Source organism: Melitaea cinxia, chromosome 20 (assembly GCF_905220565.1).
Source record: "Melitaea cinxia chromosome 20, ilMelCinx1.1, whole genome shotgun sequence".
Taxonomy (NCBI): domain Eukaryota; kingdom Metazoa; phylum Arthropoda; class Insecta; order Lepidoptera; family Nymphalidae; genus Melitaea; species Melitaea cinxia.
The window spans coordinates 7,530,846-7,553,816 of NC_059413.1; the positions used below are offsets into that span (position 1 = coordinate 7,530,846).

Here is a 22,971-nt window from a genome sequence, read left to right on the forward strand (position 1 = left end):
ATAACGACTCAAGTTTCAATAATAATATCACTGTCTAAACTAATGAAAGCGTGCGCTATTAAAAGTATGAATACGCTTTCTCTCGCAAATTCATTCATTATTATAATTCTAGTGAAATAAATTATGATAGTTTACTTATAGATATATAGGATTTCGTTAATTTTCGTCTGTTAATTGTAATTTATATCCTTTTTTTCCTTTTTTCAAGTTTATAATTTATTTTATTTACTCTCTAAATAAAATAAAATAAAACATTTTCGTTTTAAGTTTTCTTACTTAAACGATCTGAATTTTTAAACATATTTGTTAGAATAGTTTCTTTAGTTGTTATTGTTTTTGTTGTTTTTTGTTGTTATAAAGAGTAGGTTTTAATTAATTTTATTTGATTATTATTTATAATTCTAGTGAAATAAAATATGATAGTTGACTTATAGATATATAGGATTTCGTTAATTTTCGTTTGTTAATTGTAATTTATATCCTATTTTTCCTTTTTTCAAGTTTATAATTTATTTTATTTACTCTCTAAATAAAATAAAATAAAACATTTTCGTTTTAAGTTTTCTTACTTAAACGATCTGAATTTTTAAACATATTTGTTAGAATAGTTTCTTTAGTTGTTATTGTTTTTGTTGTTTTTTGTTGTTATAAAGAGGAGGTTTTAATTAATTTTATTTGATTATTATTTAAAGTGTATTATTTGCTATGTTAAACAATCGTTTAGATTCTAAGATTTAGTGTAAATTTGAATTTATTTTCATTTTTTTAACTTTAAATATTTATTGCATAGTTTATACTGGAAAATATTGCCTAACTTTTCTAGCTCTTTAAAACTGCAATAATAAAGCACATAAGCATAAAATTTGAAGTTTTAGATTATTTTTATTTTGAAATAATTACAAAAATATTTTGCTTTTTTTAATTAGATTACACGTCAAATATTGTTATTCATTTCAATTGTATATATATACCTTTATAATTATCTATTAAAGTTAATTGATTGGTTCTTGTTGTCTTCTAAAGCTAAATTAGCGATATAAAAATCTTTTTCGATTGTTACTTTAAATTTATAATTAACAATGTTTCCTAAAAATACTTTTACCAACGACATTTTTATAGAGGCAATCATTGCAGAAAATAACTTTAATAATGTCAATGATGTTAGTAGTATGTTAATGGAATTATTGAAAACGTCTTATAAAAGTAATGATGGTATTTGGGTAAAAATAGTAAAAAAAATGTTTCCTAAACTATGTGATGCGACGTCAATATCTAAAAGGAAAAGACAATGTTATTACCGACTACGGAAAAACTTTGAATTAATTAAAACTAGCATTTTTTCGCGAATTTCTTCGGGTCACAATGTCCCTCTGTTTGATGATCAAGAAACAAAGGATTTTAAAGAAATTACAGAAGTTCAAAAAAACCCCCTTATAACAGCTTTAACAGAAAGTCACGAGAAAGTTGCAATAGCTGACATTTCTTTGTTACTTCCTGAAAGTTTTTGGCGAAAAAATTGGTCTGGAAAAAAAACATTACTAAAAGGTTGGACTGATGATTTCAATGATGAATTTAATAAAGTTTACAAAAAATGTGTTTTAAGCATTAGATGGCATAAATGCAGTATAAAAGCATCGAAAAATAATAAACAATTTTTTCGAGCTGTCGGTTTTTGTAAACATTCGGCTTGTGTCAATAATTATACATTCATATCATATGAACCTATTCTACCATTTCGAGAAATAAGGATACAAGTTTTTCGTGATAAGCCAATTTATCACAAAAATGAAATACATCGTCGGTTTGTAACAGGTTCTCGACGGGAACTGATTAAAAAAGAATTAAAGACGTGTTGGCCTATAGAAAAAAAATTATCGATGTTAAATGAGGTCGAAGAAGACATGTTAAAATATGGTAACATGAATAACGCTTTATCATTAACGCTTCTTCACAAGATGTCATCTGAAGAACGTTGGAGCTGCAAGCTATCTAAAAACTGGACGGACGCTATTATTCAACTGGAAGAAAAATATGAGGAAATGTGGAACGGGCGATATTTTAATAATTTTATTCAGTGTGTATCATTAAAACCTTTTTATGTTATATTATTTACGGAACTACAATTAAAAGTACTTTTAGATGAAAAGAATTATACATTCTGTTATATTGATGCCACTGGATCTTTAATAAAGAAACCAGACAACAACTGTAAGTGCATTTATTATTATTCATTAATACTACGTGGTAGCGACAATAAAGAGTATAGCCCTTTTCCCGTAGCAGAATTCATAAGTGAAGCTCATTCTGTGCCTTACATCTCTTACTTTTTAAGTATAGTGTGTTTGGCATTAAAAAAAATGTCTACACGGATACCTCTGATAACAAAAATTGAAACAGATTTTAGTATGGCTATATTACAAGCTACATCACAAGCCATTAATAAAATGTCCTTGTTAAGGAACGTCTCACATTTTCATTGCGGTGCAACTCTATAACGATTCACATCGTGTGATCCATGCTTAATTATCGGTTATCGGTGTGAACTATCTATATAAACTGTGAGTGCAATAGACAATCAGTGATGTGACAGAACGTTGGGTATATAAGACAGTGATTTGACATGTAAACCCTCTTTCCCTTACTTCTTCTCGTCGTGCGAAGTGTTTGCGTAATCTTGTAATTTGCAATACAGAATAATTAACTTTTCATATCTTTCATTTTTCAACCATTTCAACGAACAATAAACTAGTAAATACAAGCAGCAAAGCAATGCAAGAAACATTTGGCGCCCGAACAAAAGACTTCAAAATCAACCCAGGATCACCGGAACACATGGCCGACATCTTGTGCCGAGCAGTGACGCGGTTCAAGCCTCACCTCGCAACCATGATAAGATAAGTGCCCTACATAACCATGATCCCCAATCCTAATCAATCCTAATCGATCCTAACCTTTTTCCAAATTATTTTTCCTTATTTTTAACAATCATGATTACCGATCCTAAATCCTAATCCATCCTAATCTCCTAAATTTATATTTCCTTTTTTCATATTTCCATTTATATTTCAAAATTAGCATTCTGCTATTGCAAATTTACAATTATTTTTGGTTTAATTTCTTAATTGCCGTACTACATTCAACAAACATGTGTTCTTATATTCAATTTTCTTGTTCGAATTTCTTCATTTAATACAAATTTACAATAATATTTTTCAACTTAACCTCTAAATTTCTTTCATCAATGCATTAAAATTAATATTTCACAATAACTTCTTATTCCAAATTTCTTTCATTAAGACATTAAATTTAATATTTTATAACAGTAGTTTTTAATTTACTTGCATATTATTTTCCAAATTTACTTTAAATTAAATTTAATGTTTTATATTACTAGTTTAACCGCTTCAGATTTTTATTTTTATTTCAAGGTGTGTCACACTTAATACAAATGTTTTCCATACATTATTACAAATGTTTATTCAATACTTCATTCAATTCAATTACATTTAACTTTTCTAAATTCCATTACTTAGTACAAATTAAACTTAATATTTTATTATATTAGATTTCGAGTCAACAGCATCAAATTTTTTATTTTTTTTTAATAACATTAACTTAACAACATAATTCAATTCATTTCAAAATTAATTCAATTCTAAAGGCAATATTGAGCCTCAATCCTATTTACTGTGCGATGCTTAGACGATTCGGCCGACTATTTCAGCGTTGCGGTACGTGAGGCGCACCACGTGGTTGGGGCTTCGGCCATCTTGTCTTGCCGCTCCGCGCCGGTCTTCTATGTGTCGTCGATTGAGGAGCTTCAGCTAAGACATTTGCATCATTTCATTTTATTTTCTTTCTTTTTGAGGTGTCTTGTAATTAATTAACTTAAATTCAATAGTAGTTTATATTATTCTAGTTCATAGTCATATTCATATTCAAACAACTTTAGTATTAATCCAGTTCATATTCAAACAATTTTAGTATTAATCCTGTTCATATTCAAACAATTTTAGTATTAATCCAGTTCGTATTCAAATAACTTTAGTATTATTCATATTCATATACAAATAATTTTAGTATTATTCTAGTTCATACAGTTTTCTATTTTCAATAATTACATATTTTCTAAAATATTTTCTATCTATATTTTTCACAATGTCCGAACCTTCAGTATCAACTATGAACAAAGAATCCGGGATAAAGGTTTTAATTGTAAAGCGCAGTTCCATAAAGGGACAAATTACTAAATTCAAAAACTATTTAGACAAGATTACAAGGCAATCTCAACTGACGGGTATCGAAGTCGCTGAGCTTTCACTGAAGCTCAGTCGCTTTGAGAATCTGTCCGCTAAATACGATGAGCTGCAAACTCAAATTGAACTGATAAATGCTGACAATTTAGACGAAGAGCTCGATGAGCGTGAACGCATTGAGCAGGATTTCATATTATGTACCGCGATGGCAAAAAATATCATTGAAGAACAAAATGAATTAAAGAATTTAGAACAGGATAAGAGACGCCGTGAGTCCTTATTCCAAGATGCTCAATGTGGTCGCGATCATAATAATGAAAATTGTATAACCTTGCCGCAAATACAAATTGCAAAGTTTGATGGTTCGTTCTTCCGTTGGTTAGAATTTCGAGATACTTTTAATAATTTAGTTCACAACAATAGTCGCATTTCATTGATTCAAAAATTTCATTATTTAATTTCTTATTTGGAAGGCGATGCAGCTCGGGTAATTTCAAACATTGAGGTTTCCGCAGCCAACTATAATAGCGCTTATCAATTACTTTATGAACGTTACAATAACAAAAGATTACTTGTAAATTATCATATTAAATCATTATTCAATATTGAAAAAATAAACCGCGAATCGGACACTTCATTACGCTCTTTAGTCGATCATGTTTCAAAAAATTTACGTGCTCTAGCTAACCTAGGTCAGCCTACTGATCACTGGGACACGTTAATTATATATTTGGTTTCATCTAAACTCGATACGCAAACACTTGTCAAATGGGAAGAGCTACGCAATAGTTTAGGTGAAATCCCTAGTTTATCCGAATTCAATAAGTTTTTGATTGATAGGGCTTATGTTCTTGAATGTACGCGTCACAATAGGAATGATCAAGGTTCTAGTTTTCATAATAACATTTCAACAAATAATAATAGTAAAATGCAACATTCAAGGCCTGTCAATTATCATTATAATCATCATATTAAGCGTGATCGACCAATTTCAAATTCATTTATTACTACTAATCAAAACGACAATAGCACTTTGTCTAAGTGTGTTGTCTGCAATCAAAATCATAGGATTTATGATTGCCAATTATTCAAATCAAAGTCCAGAAAGGACAAATTAAACGATGTTTCGAAGTACAAATTATGTATTAATTGTTTAAGGCAGGGTCACTCTTTAGTCGAATGTCGATTAGGGCCATGCAAAATGTGTAAGAAACGACACAATACTCTATTGCATCCAGTTGACGCACCAAAGGTCAACAGTGCCTCTGGCGAGGTCTCTGAAACTGTAGTAAACTTTTCAAACAAAAATTCAAATCAAGTTTTATTGTCTACTGCCCAAGTATACATTTTGAATCCAATCACTAAAGAGCCTCTTAAAGTACGGGCCTTGTTGGATTCAGGCAGTCAGTCGTCCTTCATTACAAAATCTCTTCAACAAAAACTTTCAATCAATTCAAATCCAATTTCTATTAACGTCATTGGTATCGGTCACTCAGATAACCAAATCAAAGAAAGCTGTGTGATCCAATTAAAATCCATTTACAATAATTATAAGACTAAATTAAATTGTCTTGTGCTTAGTAGGCTGACTGGGAATCTGCCTAAGGCACCTATAAACATACAACAATTAAACATACCATCGCATTTGCGTTTAGCTGACCCCGATTTCAATCAGCCAGCTCCTATTGATATTCTCATAGGAGCCGATCTCTTCTGGCGACTCATGAAAAACGACCGTATTTCTTTAGGTGCAAACAAGCCTATACTACAATATTCCAGTTTCGGTTGGTTGATTGGTGGTCCTATTTCTTATCAAGCTAAACAAGTAATGTGCAATCATTCAGTTATCAATGACAACCTCCCAAATGAAAGCAAGGTCGACAATTTACTAACAAAATTTTGGGAGCTAGAGGAGCTTCCCCAAAAAACAATTTTAAGTGAAGCAGAATTAGCCTGTGAGAACCATTTTCGGTCTCACACTTCACGGCTTCCTTCTGGCAGGTTTAGTGTCAGGCTTCCACTACGCGATTCACCTGATTGTCTAGGTGACACATATAATTTGGCAAAAAGGCGATTGTTTAATCTAGAAAAACGTTTTAGAAAAAATATTTCATTGAAAACTCAATACATACAATTCATGAAAGAATACCAAAGTTTAGGCCATCTGTCGGAAGCTACAGTTGCTTTACCAGATCCCTCTTATTTTTTATGCCATCATGCTGTCTTTAAAACATCCAGCGAATCTACTAAACTTAGGGTCGTATTTGATGGTTCCGCTTCTTCTTCTTCTGGTTTCTCAATTAATGATTTGCTAATGATTGGACCTAACATACAGGATTCTCTTTTCTCCATACTAATTCGAGCTAGAACATACAAATACCTGTTGACCGGAGATATCGAGAAGATGTATCGCCAAATAGAGGTCAATCCAGACGACAGAAATTTACAGCTGATTTTATGGAGAGAGGACGAGTCTTTACCAATCAAAACAATGCAGCTAAATACTGTCACTTACGGTACCGCAAGTGCCAGCTATTTAAGCACGCGATGTCTATGGCAGATAGGAGATGAATGCGACGATAGTCTTATTAAAAACATTATACAAAAGGATTTTTATGTCGATGACCTCATAACTGGTTCTAATGATATCGAAGAGCTAAATTATATTCAAAATTCAATTGCACAAGAATTAAATAAGGGTTGTTTTAAATTACGTAAATACAAAAGTAATCTGTGTTCTATTTTTGAGAATTGTAATCTAAATTTGCAAGAAAATTTTATGTTAAGTGAGGCTTCAAGTACTCTAGGCTTAGGTTGGAATCCAAATAATGACATGTTAAATTTTCCAATCAATATTCCTCCTTCAAGAAATACCATTACAAAGAGAAGCATCATGTCGGATGCATTTAAAATTTTTGACCCACTTGGTTTATTAAGCCCATACATCATGCAGCCAAAACTTATGTTACAAAAATTATGGAAGCTTAAATCCGATTGGGATCAACCAGTACCAATAGACATTGAAAACGCTTGGAGAGATTTTTCTAAAGATTTGCTATCAATTTCTAATTTTCAAATTCCTAGATTTGTTCTTATTGAGTCACCACAAATTATTGATATTCATTGTTTTAGTGATGCTTCATTGGTTGGCTATGGTGCTTGTGTCTATACTAGGGTTATGTCTTCAAATAATCGCATTGAAGTGAAGCTTCTGTGTTCAAAATCAAAGGTAGCCCCCTTAAAGCCTGTTTCAATTCCTCGATTGGAACTATGCGCCGCTTTACTTTCAAGTCGTTTAGGCAAGGCTGTTCTAAATTCTGTTAGATTCACTCCTAATTCTGTCACTTATTGGTCTGATTCTAGTGTTGTTCTGGGATGGCTCAGTAGTGACTCAACTAGGCTAAAAACCTTTGTGGCTAATAGAGTAGGGGAAATTCAGGAAAATACCAAATTATCTTCATGGCGCTATGTACCAACCGATCAGAATCCTGCTGATTTAATCTCACGAGCTACTACTTTGATTCAGTTGCAGAATTCAGATTTGTGGTGGCACGGACCAGCATTCTTGACAGAAGATCAGAATGAGTGGCCCGTATTAAAATCTTGTGACAACATCAATTTACCCGATGTAAAATTCACAGCCACAGTAGTGATCTCAGAGCCTATTATTGATTTTGAGCGGTTTTCTAACTTCAACAGATTACAAAGAACAATGGCATACGTCATTCGGTTTATAAACAATTTAAAAAATCGCAAGAATAGGCTCTCTGGTATATTAACTGTCGATGAACTAAATGAAGCTTTTAAATCATTATGTTTAATAGCTCAGCAACAAAGTTTTTCTGTAGAATACAAAATCTTACGTAATAATAAACAATTAAATTCTAAATCTAAAATTTTAAATTTATCACCTTATATTGACGAGGATAAGTTATTGCGAGTTGGCGGACGTCTAGATACTTCTAACTATTCCTATGATAAAATTCATCCAATACTTTTAGATTCATCACATCATTTGTGTAAATTATTATTTAGATATGAACACATTCGTAATATGCATGCCGGTCCTCAACTGCTGCTGGCTACAATTAGGCAAACAGTTTGGCCAATTAGGGGTAGATTATTAGCACGTTCTACCGTTCGTAATTGTGTGCGTTGTCGACGAGTGCAGGGTAATACATTGTTGCCAAAAATGGGGAAATTGCCTTCACAACGCATTACTCCTGACTTCCCTTTCAAGTCCGTTGGAACTGACATGGCCGGACCATTCTATATTGTAAATCGTAAAGGCCGCGGGGCCAGGTTGATGAAATGTTATCTTTGTTTATTTATTTGCCTTCGTTTTAAATGTTTACACTTAGAGGCCGTTAGTGACCTCTCTAAAGATGCCTTCATCATGACTTTGCATAGATTTGTTTCGCGCCGCGGTAAACCAGCTGAGATCTATTCTGATAACGGACGCAATTTTGTAGGAGCGGCAAGGGAGCTCAGTAAATTCACCGATACACAAAACATCGCGTTAACTGAATTTACAGCTCAGCAAAACATCAAATTTAACTTCACTCCATCTTACTCTCCTCACTTCGGCGGCATATGGGAGGCCGGTGTGAAATCGGCAAAGTATCATATCAAACGAGTCATGGGAAATTCACATTTAACTTTTGAAGAAATTCTAACTTTGTTTGCACAAGTGGAGGCTATTTTGAATAGTCGTCCCTTGTGCCCATTATCCACTTCCCCTGACGATTTCCTTTTCCTTTCCCCAGGGCACTTCTTGATCGGAAGACCACTAAATGCTCTGCCGGCTCGCGCCTTGGAGAATGAAAAGGAACCGCAATTGAAACGCTACGCACGACTCGAGCAAATCAGGCAACATTTCTGGCTGAGGTGGCAAAGGGAGTACATCTGCGAACTACAAATACGTACAAAATGGAAAACAAACAAGGCTAAACTAAAGGTTGGAGACTTGGTGCTCATAAGTGAAGATTCCCTGCCGCCGTTATGCTGGAGCACCGGACGAGTAACCAGGCTATATCCAGGGCCAGATGGGATTCCTCGTGTTGCTGATGTTCAGACCACGGTGGGTTGTTTTCGCCGTCCTCTGGTTCGCCTCTGCCCGTTACTCGACGATGAAGACACAGAGTTGAAGAATCTGGATTCTTCAACGGGGGGAGTATGTTAAGGAACGTCTCACATTTTCATTGCGGTGCAACTCTATAACGATTCACATCGTGTGATCCATGCTTAATTATCGGTTATCGGTGTGAACTATCTATATAAACTGTGAGTGCAATAGACAATCAGTGATGTGACAGAACGTTGGGTATATAAGACAGTGATTTGACATGTAAACCCTCTTTCCCTTACTTCTTCTCGTCGTGCGAAGTGTTTGCGTAATCTTGTAATTTGCAATACAGAATAATTAACTTTTCATATCTTTCATTTTTCAACCATTTCAACGAACAATAAACTAGTAAATACAAGCAGCAAAGCAATGCAAGAAACAGTCCTTAATAGAATACATCAATATTATTTATTATAATTACAATAGAATCAATAGTATGACCATCCTCCATATTTGTTCATCTCATATGATTAAAACATTTGCACGAAAAATACAGAAACTTGGAATATCAAGTAAATCAGAGGTATATGAAATGACCATGCGAATGGCTGCTAACTTAATTCACTGTCGGTCAGTAGGAGAAGCAGCAGAGTTGTTTAAAAATTGTATCGTTCTGTTTGCAACATTCCCTACTCAAGAAGAAATTAAGAAATGTCGCGAAAAACTAATGAATTATGAAATTGTTGATACATTTTTGAATAATATCAACAATAATGTGAAATTTAAATTTGACGATTTATTAATAAGTAACGAAAGTGATTATGAAAAAAGCAAAGACTTTGAAAGTAATTTTCAAAAAGATTCGCTATATTATAAATATTTTCACAACATTTACCATAGTGTCCTTGAAGTTAGTAGCATAAATAAAACACAAAACCTGTATTATTATCCTAAAATCATCGAATATTTAATAAATGTATGGTTTCCATTTTTCCCGCTATGGTCTGCAGTTTTAGTGCAGCAGTGCCAGATTCTTAGAGATAATAACGCTGCAATAGAAAACTGGCATAAGATAATGAAAACATATGTTTATGGCCGAGAACATAATATAGCTATTCAGCGATTTATTTACCGACAAGCAGAACTTCTTCCAGCAAAGATCCGCGACAGAAAATATTCTTTAAAAACGGAACGTCAAAAGAACAATGCAAATAAACAGATAGACGAAACAGCACAAGAAAAATGGCGACGTAACAAAATATGGAAGAAAGCTCGAAACCTACATTTTCATCAGCCTCGAAACCTTACTTTTGCTAAAGCAGCTAATTCTAACGTTATTGACAACAAGTCGTCAAATGAGGAAGATTACTATAGAGAAGTAAATACCACTAAAGTGTTTAATTACTTTTTTTCACCAGAAAATGAGTTCCCGAAAGGATTTCCCAATTTAAAAAATTGCGTAAATAGATATGTTATTGACACGGTAGATTTTCAGACATTAAATAAAGGAAGATGGTTAAGTGACAACATCATAAATAGTTTTTCTTCAATTTTTGCCAATAGAGCTATTACAGACGGCAAAAATATAATATTTATAGACACAATTTTAGCTTCTAGCATAATAAATAGACAAATAAGACGTAGCTTTAATAAGTGGCTCGTAGATCATGAATTTAATAAATATAATATATGGCTATTACCTTTAAACATAAAAAACGAACACTGGATTTTAATAATAGTAGATTTTGATAGACAGAATGTAGTTATAATAGATTCACTGCACCGCACACCATCTCGTGATAGATTAGACCCTATTCTCGATTGGTTTATGAGTACACGAAAAAGCGAGCATCTGTCTCGACAAAAATGGAAAATATATGCCCCTAAAGACATACCGCATCAAAATGATGGCAATAGTTGTGGAATTCATGTATGTTTATGGGTTTATATCATTTGTACGGGTTTACCTTTAAGTTTTAATTCGCTTGATGCCCAAAATGCTCGTGAGAGAATTGCAACGATTCTTGCGGAAGCCAATGAATTGGATCCAAAGATAAATCACGAAAAAATTACAGAAGAAATGTTGAAAAATCTCGTATACACAAATAATGAAAAAAAAAAGATATGACATAACGTACATAAAAGATCAGCCTCCTGAAGGATATGATAGCACTCTAGATTATTGCTGTAAATTAGGCAAAAAATTAAACAAACAATCATAAACCGCATGTTCACTCGAAGTTATGGAATAATACAATTTTTCAAACTCTATTATTCATATATAAAACAGGATGTTCACCATGTAAGCATACGTAACTTGTATTCAATCTTCAGCGTAATTCTCATTTGTTATCCCTGACAATATACTGAGGTCCGCAGCATTTGCGGTTAAAATAGTTCGTTAACTGCCTGACGTTGATACCTCTCGATTACTATATTTTAGTTATTTCCACAGTGTTTTACGGGTTGTTGTATGGGGTAATGTCACAGATATTCAGAGTGCATTTATCTTACAAAAAATTATTATTTGCCACTTTTGTGATCTTGGCGTAAAGTTTCATTTTAGGATGTTTTGAAATGAGATAGGTTTACTTTTTATTGGATCATCATCATCATCATCCCCTATCCCTTTTGAAATTATTCCAGCCTTTTGCAGTCCCACTACTGGACATAGGCCTCCACAAATTCACGCTAAAAATGCGTGAACTCATGTGTGTTGCCCATAGTCACCACGCTGGGCAGGCGGATTGGTGACCACAGGGCTGGCTTTGTCGCACCTAAGATGCTGTTGCCCGTCTTCGGCCTGTGTGTTTCAAAGCCAGCGGTTAGATCGTTATCCCACCATCGGTCGGCATCTTCAGTTCCAAGGTGGTAGTGGAACCTTGTTATCCCTTAGTCGCCTCTTAAGACACCCACGGGAAGAGAGGGGGTGGCTATATTCTTTGGTGCCGTAGCCACACAGCACTATTCATTTTCTATTGGATCATGGTATATTAGAATCTAGACGTTCATAGACGACGAAGTTACAACAAAATGTAGTGTCCACGAGCAGAGATATAGGCATTTGAAGAAGTAGTATATAGGCATTGTCTTAGAGAAAAAAAATTAAAAATTAAAATAGAAGGGATTGAGTATCCCTTTTGAAATTTTTATCATCGTTTCTAGACAGTAATAGAAAGGTTTCTACGTAGTTACAACAAAATGTAGTGTCCACGAGCAGAGATATAGACATTTGAAGAAATGGTACATAGGCATTGTCTTAGAGAAAAAAAAAAAATAAAAAAAATTAGAGAGGGTTGAGTATCCCTTTTGAAAATTTTATCATCGTTTCTAGACAGTAATAGAAAGGTTTATGCGAAGTTACAATAAAATGTAGTGTCCACGAGCAGAGATATAGGCATTTGAAGAAGTAGTACATAGGCATTGTCTTAGAGAAAAAAAATTTAAAAAAAATTAGAAAGGGTTGAGTATCCCTTTTGAAATTTTTATCATCGTTTCTAGACAGTAATAGAAAGGTTTCTACGAAGTTACAACAAAATGTAGTGTCCACGAGCAGAGATATAGACATTTGAAGAAGTAGTACATAGGCCTTGTCTTAGAGAAAAAAAAAATAAAAAAAAAAATAGAAGGAATTGAGTATCCCTTTTGAAAATTTTATCATCGTTTCTAGACAGTAACAGAAAGGTTTTTGCGAAGTTACAATAAAATGTAGTGTCCACGAGCAGAGATATAGACATTTGAAGAAGTAGTATATAGGCATTGTCTTAGAGAAAAAAAAAATTAAAAAAAATAGAAGGGGTTGAGTATCCCTTTTAAAATTTTTATCATCGTTTCTAGATAGTAATATAAAGGTTTCTACGAAGTTACAACAAAATGTAGTGTCCACGAGCAGAGATATAGACATTTGAAGAAGTAGTATATAGGCAATGTCTTAGAGAGAAAAAAAATAAAAAAAAAATAGAAGGAATTGAGTATCCCTTTTGAAAATTTTATCATCGTTTCTAGACAGTAATAGAAAGGTTTATGCGAAGTTACAATAAAATGTAGTGTCCACGAGCAGAGATATAGGCATTTGAAGAAGTAGTACATAAGCATTGTCTTAGAGAAAAAAAATTTAAAAAAAATTAGAAAGGGTTGAGTATCCCTTTTGAAATTTTTATCATCGTTTCTAGACAGTAATAGAAAGGTTTCTACGTAGTTACAACAAAATGTAGTGTCCACGAGCAGAGATATAGACATTTGAAGAAATGGTACATAGGCATTGTCTTAGAGAAAAAAAAAAAATAAAAAAAATTAGAGAGGGTTGAGTATCCCTTTTGAAATTTTTATCATCGTTTCTAGACAGTAATAGAAAGGTTTCTACGAAGTTACAACAATATGTAGTGTCCACGAGCAGAGATATAGACATTTGAAGAAGTAGTATATAGGCAATGTCTTAGAGAAAAAAAAAATAAAAAAAAATAGAAGAGATTGAGTATCCCTTTTGAAAATTTTATCATCGTTTCTAGACAGTAATAGAAAGGTTTCTACGAAGTTACAACAAAATGTAGTGTCCACGAGCAGAGATATAGACATTTGAAGAAGTAGTATATAGGCAATGTCTTAGAGAAAAAAAAAAATAAAAAAAAATAGAAGGGATTGAGTATCCCTTTTGAAAATTTTATCATCGTTTCTAGACAGTAATAGAAAGGTTTCTGCGAAGTTACAACAAAATGTAGTGTCCACGAGCAGAGATATAGACATTTGAAGAAGTAGTATATAGGCAATGTCTTAGAGAAAAAAAAAATAAAAAAAAATAGAAGGGATTGAGTATCCCTTTTGAAAATTTTATCATCGTTTCTAGACAGTAATAGAAAGGTTTCTGCGAAGTTACAACAAAATGTAGTGTCCACGAGCAGAGATATAGGCATTTGAAGAAGTAGTACATAGGCATTGTCTTAGAGAAAAAAAAAAAATTAGAAAGGGTTGAGTATCCCTTTTGAAATTTTTATCATCGTTTCTAGACAGTAATAGAAAGGTTTCTACGAAGTTACAACAAAATGTAGTGTCCACGAGCAGAGATATAGACATTTGAAGAAGTAGTATATAGGCAGTCTTAGAGAAAAAAAAAATAAAAAAAAAATAGAAGGGATTGAGTATCCCTTTTGAAAATTTTATCATCGTTTCTAGACAGTAACAGAAAGGTTCCTACGAAGTTACAACAAAATGTAGTGTCCACGAGCAGAGATATAGACATTTGAAGAAGTAGTATATAGGCAATGTCTTAGAGAAAAAAAAAAAAAAATAGAAGGGATTGAGTATCCCTTTTGAAAATTTTATCATCGTTTCTAGATAGTAACAGAAAGGTTTCTGCGAAGTTACAACAAAATGTAGTGTCCACGAGCAGAGACATAGACATTTAAAGAAGTAGTACATAGGCATTGTCTTAGAGAAAAAAAAAATAAAAAAAATAGAAGGGATTGAGTATCCCTTTTGAAATTTTTATCATCGTTTCTAGACAGTAACAGAAAGGTTTCTGCGAAGTTACAACCAAATGTAGTGTCCACGAGCAGAGATATAGACATTTGAAGAAATGGTACATAGGCATTGTCTTAGAGAAAAAAAAATAAAAAAAAATAGAAGGAATTGAGTATCCCTTTTGAAATTTTTATCATCGTTTCTAGACAGTAAAAGAAAGATTTCTGCGAAGTTACAACAAAATGTAGTGTCCACGAGCAGAGATATAGGCATTTGAAGAAGTAGTACGTAGGCATTGTCTTAGAGAAAAAAAATAAATAAAAAAAATAGAAGGGATTGAGTATCCTTATTGAAATTTTTATCATCGTTTTTAGACAGTAACAGAAAGATTTCTGCGAAGTTACAATAAAATGTAGTGTCCACGAGCAGAGATATAGGCATTTGAAGAAGTAGTACATAGGCATTGTCTTAGAGAAAAAAAAAATTTAAAAAAATTTAGAAAGGGTTGAGTATCCCTTTTGAAATTTTTATCATCGTTTCTAGACAGTAATAGAAAGGTTTCTACGAAGTTACAACAAAATGTAGTGTCCACGAGCAGAGATATAGACATTTGAAGAAGTAGTATATAGGCATTGTCTTAGAGAAAAAAAAATAAAAAAAAATAGAAGGGATTGAGTATCCTTTTTGAAATTTTTATCATCGTTTCTAGACAGTAACAGAAAGGTTTCTGCGAAGTTACAACAAAATGTAGTGTCCACGAGCAGAGAGATATAGACATTTGAAGAAGTAGTATATAGGCATTGACTTAGAGAAAAAAAAAAATAAAAAAAAAATAGAAGGGGTTGAGTATCCCTTTTAAAATTTTTATCATCGTTTCTAGATAGTAATATAAAGGTTTCTACGAAGTTACAACAAAATGTAGTGTCCACGAGCAGAGATATAGACATTTGAAAAAGTAGTATATAGGCATTGTCTTAGAGAGAAAAAAAAATAAAAAAAAAAATAGAAGGAATTGAGTATCCCTTTTGAAAATTTTATCATCGTTTCTAGACAGTAATAGAAAGGTTTATGCGAAGTTACAATAAAATGTAGTGTCCACGAGCAGAGATATAGGCATTTGAAGAAGTAGTACATAGGCATTGTCTTAGAGAAAAAAAAAAAAATTAGAAAGGGTTGAGTATCCCTTTTGAAATTTTTATCATCGTTTCTAGACAGTAATAGAAAGGTTTCTGCGAAGTTACAACAAAATGTAGTGTCCACGAGCAGAGATATAGACATTTGAATAAGTAGTATATAGGCATTGTCTTAGAGAAAAAAAAAAAATAAAAAAAAATAGAAGGGATTGAGTATCCCTTTTGAAAATTTTATCATCGTTTCTAGACAGTAATAGAAAGGTTTCTGCGAAGTTACAATAAAATGTAGTGTCCACGAGCAGAGATATAGGCATTTGAAGAAGTAGTACATAGGCATTGTCTTAGAGAAAAAAAATTTAAAAAAAATTAGAAAGGGTTGAGTATCCCTTTTGAAATTTTTATCATCGTTTCTAGACAGTAATAGAAAGGTTTCTACGTAGTTACAACAAAATGTAGTGTCCACGAGCAGAGATATAGACATTTGAAGAAGTAGTACATAGGCCTTGTCTTAGAGAAAAAAAAAATAAAAAAAAAATAGAAGGAATTGAGTATCCCTTTTGAAAATTTTATCATCGTTTCTAGACAGTAACAGAAAGGTTTCTGCGAAGTTACAACAAAATGTAGTGTCCACGAGCAGAGATATAGACATTTGAATAAGTAGTATATAGGCATTGTCTTAGAGAAAAAAAAAAAATAAAAAAAAATAGAAGGGATTGAGTATCCCTTTTGAAAATTTTATCATCGTTTCTAGACAGTAATAGAAAGGTTTCTGCGAAGTTACAATAAAATGTAGTGTCCACGAGCAGAGATATAGGCATTTGAAGAAGTAGTACATAGGCATTGTCTTAGAGAAAAAAAATTTAAAAAAAATTAGAAAGGGTTGAGTATCCCTTTTGAAATTTTTATCATCGTTTCTAGACAGTAATAGAAAGGTTTCTACGTAGTTACAACAAAATGTAGTGTCCACGAGCAGAGATATAGACATTTGAAGAAATGGTACATAGGCATTGTCTTAGAGAAAAAAAAAAAATAAAAAAAATTAGAGAGGGTTGAGTATCCCTTTTGAAAATTTTATCATCGTTTCTAGACAGTAATAGAAAGGTTTATGCGAAGTTACAATAAAATGTAGTGTCCACGAGCAGAGATATAGGCATTTGAAGAAGTAGTACATAGGCATTGTCTTAGAGAAAAAAAATTTAAAAAAAATTAGAAAGGGTTGAGTATCCCTTTTGAAATTTTTATCATCGTTTCTAGACAGTAATAGAAAGGTTTCTACGAAGTTACAACAAAATGTAGTGTCCACGAGCAGAGATATAGACATTTGAAGAAGTAGTACATAGGCCTTGTCTTAGAGAAAAAAAAAATAAAAAAAAAAATAGAAGGAATTGAGTATCCCTTTTGAAAATTTTATCATCGTTTCTAGACAGTAATAGAAAGGTTTCTGCGAAGTTACAATAAAATGTAGTGTCCACGAGCAGAGATATAGGCATTTGAAGAAGTAGTACATAGGCATTGTCTTAGAGAAAAAAAAATTTAAAAAAAATTAGAAAGGGTTGAGTATCCCTTTTGAAATTTTTATCATCGTTTCTAGACAGTAATAGAAAGGTTTATGCGAAGTTACAATAAAATGTAGTGTCCACGAGCAGAGATATAGGCATTTGAAGAAGTAGTACATAGGCATTGTCTTAGAGAAAAAAAAATTTAAAAAAAATTAGAAAGGGTTGAGTATCCCTTTTGAAAATTTTATCATCGTTTCTAGACAGTAATAGAAAGGTTTCTACGAAGTTACAACAAAATGTAGTGTCCACGAGCAGAGATATAGACATTTGAAGAAGTAGTATATAGGCATTGTCTTAGAGAAAAAAAAAATAAAAAAAATAGAAGGGATTGAGTATCCCTTTTGAAATTTTTATCATCGTTTCTACATAGTAACAGAAAGGTTTAACGAAGTTACAACAAAATGTAGTGTCCACGAGCAGAGATATAGACATTTAAAGAAGTAGTATATAGGCATTGTCTTAGAGAAAAAAAAATAAAAAAAAAATAGAAGGGATTGAGTATCCCTTTTGAAATTTTTATCATCGTTTCTAGATAGTAATATAAAGGTTTCTACGAAGTTACAACAAAATGTAGTGTCCACGAGCAGAGATATAGACATTTGAAGAAATGGTACATAGGCGTTGTCTTAGAGAAAAAAAAATAATAAAAAATAAATAGAAGGGGTTGAGTATCCGCTTTGAAAATTGTCTTATCTTTTCTTGATAGTAAAGAAAAGGTTTCTGCAAAGTTACAACAAAATGCAGTGTCTATGAGCCGAGATATGATAACTTTAATAAATTTTATTTAATCGTCTGCTTAGAAAAAATCCCAAATTAAAAAAAAATTAAAGTAATTTTTTTTTTTCTAATCTTTCTTGTTATTATCAATTACCTTTGTTTTCAAATTTTGACCCTATTTTATGCTTAGTAACATTAATTTTTTAGCTTTTATATCGAATTAACCTCCTTTTTTAGTTTTTAAATTTAAAAAAAAATAGAAGGGGTGGTATTTACCCTTTGGATTTTTTTCCATAGTTAGATGAACAAACGATACTAATTTGTGTAAAGTTACAAATCAATCTGTTGTTTAGAAGCAGAGATATAAAGAGTGGCTGCTAGTTTCAGCGTCATAAAATACTCCGTAATGGTTTTGGCTGAAAACTAAAAGCCATTGTGTGCGCCGTTACAATTGTAATAAAAAAGCGTAGCCTTTTACCGACAGACTTACTAAACGAAAATAAAGTTATGCAAAAGTTTAGTCAGCCTGATGTTTATAGGTTCAATTGAAAAAAATCGTAAAAGTTTATGACGTTTATTCTCATTATATTTATTTGATAATAATGTTATTAGATTGAATAATACTCTAGTCATATTCCTGAAAATTTTAATAATTTTTTAACTAAACCGAATCAATATAGACAATAAAACATCAGACTACAAGTCTTAAATGGCAGAGCAGCAAACGTGAAACCAGACAGGTGTCGTAATTGCGAAAACGCAACATCTAGTCTTAAATAACATACACTTTCGAATAAAAGAAAATATTAGGTACATGTAATTTAACTACAGTAGAGAATCCTAACTAACATCGTCAACTATTTATACCCGAGACTACTTGTCTAAGCATTTTTTTTAAATTAGATTCTCTAGATGTCTGTGTTGCGAACTTTGACCTTTAGTATTCATAGATATCAAATATAACAAAGAAGATAAATTAAAAATTTCAAATAAAAAATATAAAATCATCTCCAAATTTAACCTTCTATTTCGGAGCCAATAGATGCAGTTTCTAGTCATTCTTTTGATATTTATTTACTTTTACTATCTTTCATTTTAATATTTTACCTTTAAATATTTTCAACAGTAGTCTACGTATCTTTTATTTTATTAATAACCAGTGCTATAATATAGCCTACGTCAGTCAGTGATAACAGTAATAACGGTGAAAGAATTTTTAAGTAGTCCAGTTTATTCATAACAAAACAGAAATAAAACAAATAATCAAATCTTTCCTTTATAATATTAGTACAGATGCCCAGAATAAACCGATTTATTATCACTACTGAGGTCTTTGAAGTTCATTTTCAATTTCATCATTCTATACTAGATTTTCTGATAAAAAAAAGCAAACCAGAATTAACCTACCGAGGCCGCTCAGTATTAAGGGGATCGAGGGGACTTTATATAGAACTTGAACAAAAAATTGTTCGCCATTTTGTTATGCCATATCAAATTTAAGAGTTCTTAATGGATAAGTACGGCGTGATATTGGTCATGAACTAAGAATAGTTATAAGCCTGCGTGCAATATTTCAATGACTTGTAGAAAAATACTTATTGATATATTTATTACTAATGAAATTATAATAAGCTGAAGAAATACATTTTATTTATCATACCATAGAGCATTTTTCTTGTGACTATTAACAAATACTTGTATGTATTTGTTGTTGTGTTGTTTTGTACTAAGCATCTCGTACTTTTTTATATAACTAGGTCGGCAAACAAGCGTACGGCTCACCTGATGGTAAGCTATAACCGTAGCTTATAGACGCCTGCAACACCAGAAGCATCGCAAACGCATTGCCAACCCTATCACCAACCCCCCCAACAGTTCTGGTCACCTTAAGGCGCACAATACTGCTTTGAAAACAGTATTACTTAGCTGTGGTATTCTGTAAGGTCGAATACTAGCCCAGTTTACTGCAGTTCCCTACCTCAGTAAAAAGTATCTAAAATATTCTTAAAATCATCTTGTAATTATAGGATTAGAAACCTTGCACTATGTATGTACTAAAAAATTGACATTACGTAGATACATTTTTATCACATAATTAATAAAATAAACAGCACAAGGTTTATTGTCGACACGAGTCACTAATTACCAAAATATAAGTACTTAACCTAGAAATAAACATGTTTAAAAATTCTTTACTTTAAAATACTACGAATTACAAGACGCCATTACTGTATTAGACAAATTTTTAAAAATACAGCAGTTATTTTATTGCAGTCTTTTTGTTAAACAATGAAACGATATCATACCTCCACTTTTATAATCATAATATAGACATGTATTAGAATAATTGTTTGCTGGCAGACGAAAAAAAAACGACTTTAATTACGTCGACAAGTAATACAAGATAGGTAGACAAAAAATTAGTAAAGTAAATACTCATTATCAAAGATTAGAGTAAAGTTGTAATCGGCTTTCGATTAAATTAAAATTCATCAAAATCGGTACTGCCAGTAAAAAGTTATGCGGATTTTAGAGGGTTTCCTTCGATTTCCCTGAGATCTCATCATCAGATCCTGGTTTCCTTATCATGGCACCACACTTAGGATATCTCCTTTCCAGCAAAAAAAGAATTATCAAAATCGGTTCATAAACGACGAAGTTATCCCCGAACATACATTAAAATATATTTAAATATATACGGTCGAATTGAGTAACCTCCTTTTTTGAAGTCGGTTAAAAATCTTATTATACGTATAAATATTATCTACTATAATAGTTAATATTAAAACGTGAATCAACAGTTCATAATCCAGTTACCATTCTCTGAGATGTTGAGAAGTACGCTGAATTGTAATCGCTCAAGCTTAGCAAGTAATCGAATTTCACTCGACCTTCGATTTGATTTTAGACTCAATAGACCGATTGTTGATAAAGACGGTTGTTAGATTATGTGATTAGAAACTACTAAACCGTTTAAATAATTATTTTAAGAGTGAAAAGACACAACCACAAGTAAAACAAATGGACATCGCTATACATATTAAACGTGGTGCCTAGTAAAGAGTCATGACCATCACCAAGTGGTGATATATGATTTTTTTAAAATCTTTTAGTATAATAATCGCGTTTCTTCTCAAACGAACAAAAAGCCGTTTTAAATTCCATCGACAAGTATACAGCGTATGTAGACGAAAAAGTCATTAAATAGTCAATTAAATACGTGCTATCAAAGATTACTCAAAAAATACTCATCAGATCTCGATCAAATTTAAATGGACGCCCAATGGAATGCCCATATATGACAAGCACCACCTTTCGATGAATAAATAAAAAAAAAAAAAACTATCGAAATGTGTCTACCCAGTCAAGTGTTTTTTTTTTTTTTTTTTTTTTATGTCACTAGGTCAACAAACAAGCGTACGGCTCACCTGATGGTAAGCGATTACCGTAGCTTATAGACGCCTGCAACACCAGAAGCATCGCAAGCGCGTTGCCGACCCAATCCCCAATCCCCCCAGGAGCTCTGGTCACCTTACTCACCAACAGGAACACAATACTGCTTGAAAACAGTATTATTTTGCTGTGATCTTCTGTAAGGTCGAGGTACTACCCCAGTCGGGCTGCTCCATATTTTGAGCAGGAAATTCCTGCTGTGCCCTACCTCAGTTAAAGTTAGTTCTGAAGTAACATACATAAAGAAAAATCGAATTGAAAACCTCCTTCTTTTTTGGAATTCAGTTAAAATGATATTTAAGTCGATTACAAACTACAAGATTAAAGATAGCGCATTTAAAGAAATTTACTAAAATGTACTCCTTTTTTACAAGGATTACATTAAAATATTCTGACGTCAAAGTAAATTTGTGGTAAGAAAAATTATAGAATACTAGCTGACCTCGCAAACGTTGTTTTGCCATATATGTTATTAATCTCTTAATCCACCCCCCTTGTAGCTTAGGGATATGAAAAATAGATGTTGGCCGATTCTCAGACCTACCCGATATGCACACAAAATTTCATAAAAATTGGTCCAGCCGTTTCGGAGGAGTATTTTTACTAACATTGTGACACGAGAATTTTGTTATATATAAGATTAAGCTACAATTCTTTACTAGGGTAATGATAATACGCGGATTCACCGCACGAAACATTTATTTATCAGATCTTCTTGTAAAGTTCCTAATATAAATAACCTACATAACAGAGCTAAAGTTTTTGTACGTTTTGTCACATTGTAACCGCGGCGCAAATGGTAGGGTACTTCCAATTAAACGTGTGCGTGTTACTAATAACCGTGAAAGTTTAAAAAATTAATTTAAAATATATCGCGTTAAAATTAATATGTAATTTTTTTTTAAATATGACTTCAGAATGTAAATAAACACGATGATAGCGTAATATCCGTTCTGTTTGCGTCGAAGCAGGATGTCGTAGCAATAATAAAAAGGCGTTGATTGCTTAGATATGAGGAAATGATACGTTAGTAGTTTGTAGCGTAATAATTAAATTCGTTTTTATAACTTGCGATTTATCACATTTATGTAAACAAAGTATTGATATTCACGTATATAATAAAAATTTATTTTTTTTAGAGATTTTGAAAAATAGAAAATTAAATGTTATTGTTAATTTTATGACGTAAAGTAATTTTGTAAGTAATTTAAGCACGTGTAGATTTAATCGAATACACAAATTTTTATGAAATGTATTACAAACTTTTTCGTTTTCAAATTTTTTGATCCTTCGAACGGGAAATGTAAGTCCAAGTTACAATATTTAAAATC

At 32.1% G+C, this 22,971-nt stretch overlaps 2 protein-coding genes across 4 annotated transcripts in view; one reads left to right on the forward strand and one right to left on the reverse strand.

Annotated features, from left to right (window-relative positions):
• Positions 1–22,971, reverse strand: part of LOC123663321 (serine/threonine-protein phosphatase alpha-2 isoform) — an 85,783-nt gene that overhangs the window by 20,557 nt on the left and 42,255 nt on the right. The window lies entirely within an intron of this gene.
• LOC123663322 lies at positions 8,580–9,676 on the forward strand. Its single transcript, XM_045598013.1, has one exon. It carries the CDS (start codon positions 8,653–8,655, stop codon positions 9,436–9,438), a length of 786 nt encoding a protein of 261 aa, XP_045453969.1. The 5' UTR covers positions 8,580–8,652; the 3' UTR covers positions 9,439–9,676.

Bases quoted from the DNA above. Each gene is read 5' to 3' on its own strand.
- LOC123663322 (XM_045598013.1), top strand. From the start codon at position 8,653: ATGACTTTGCATAGATTTGTTTCGCGCCGCGGTAAACCAGCTGAGATC.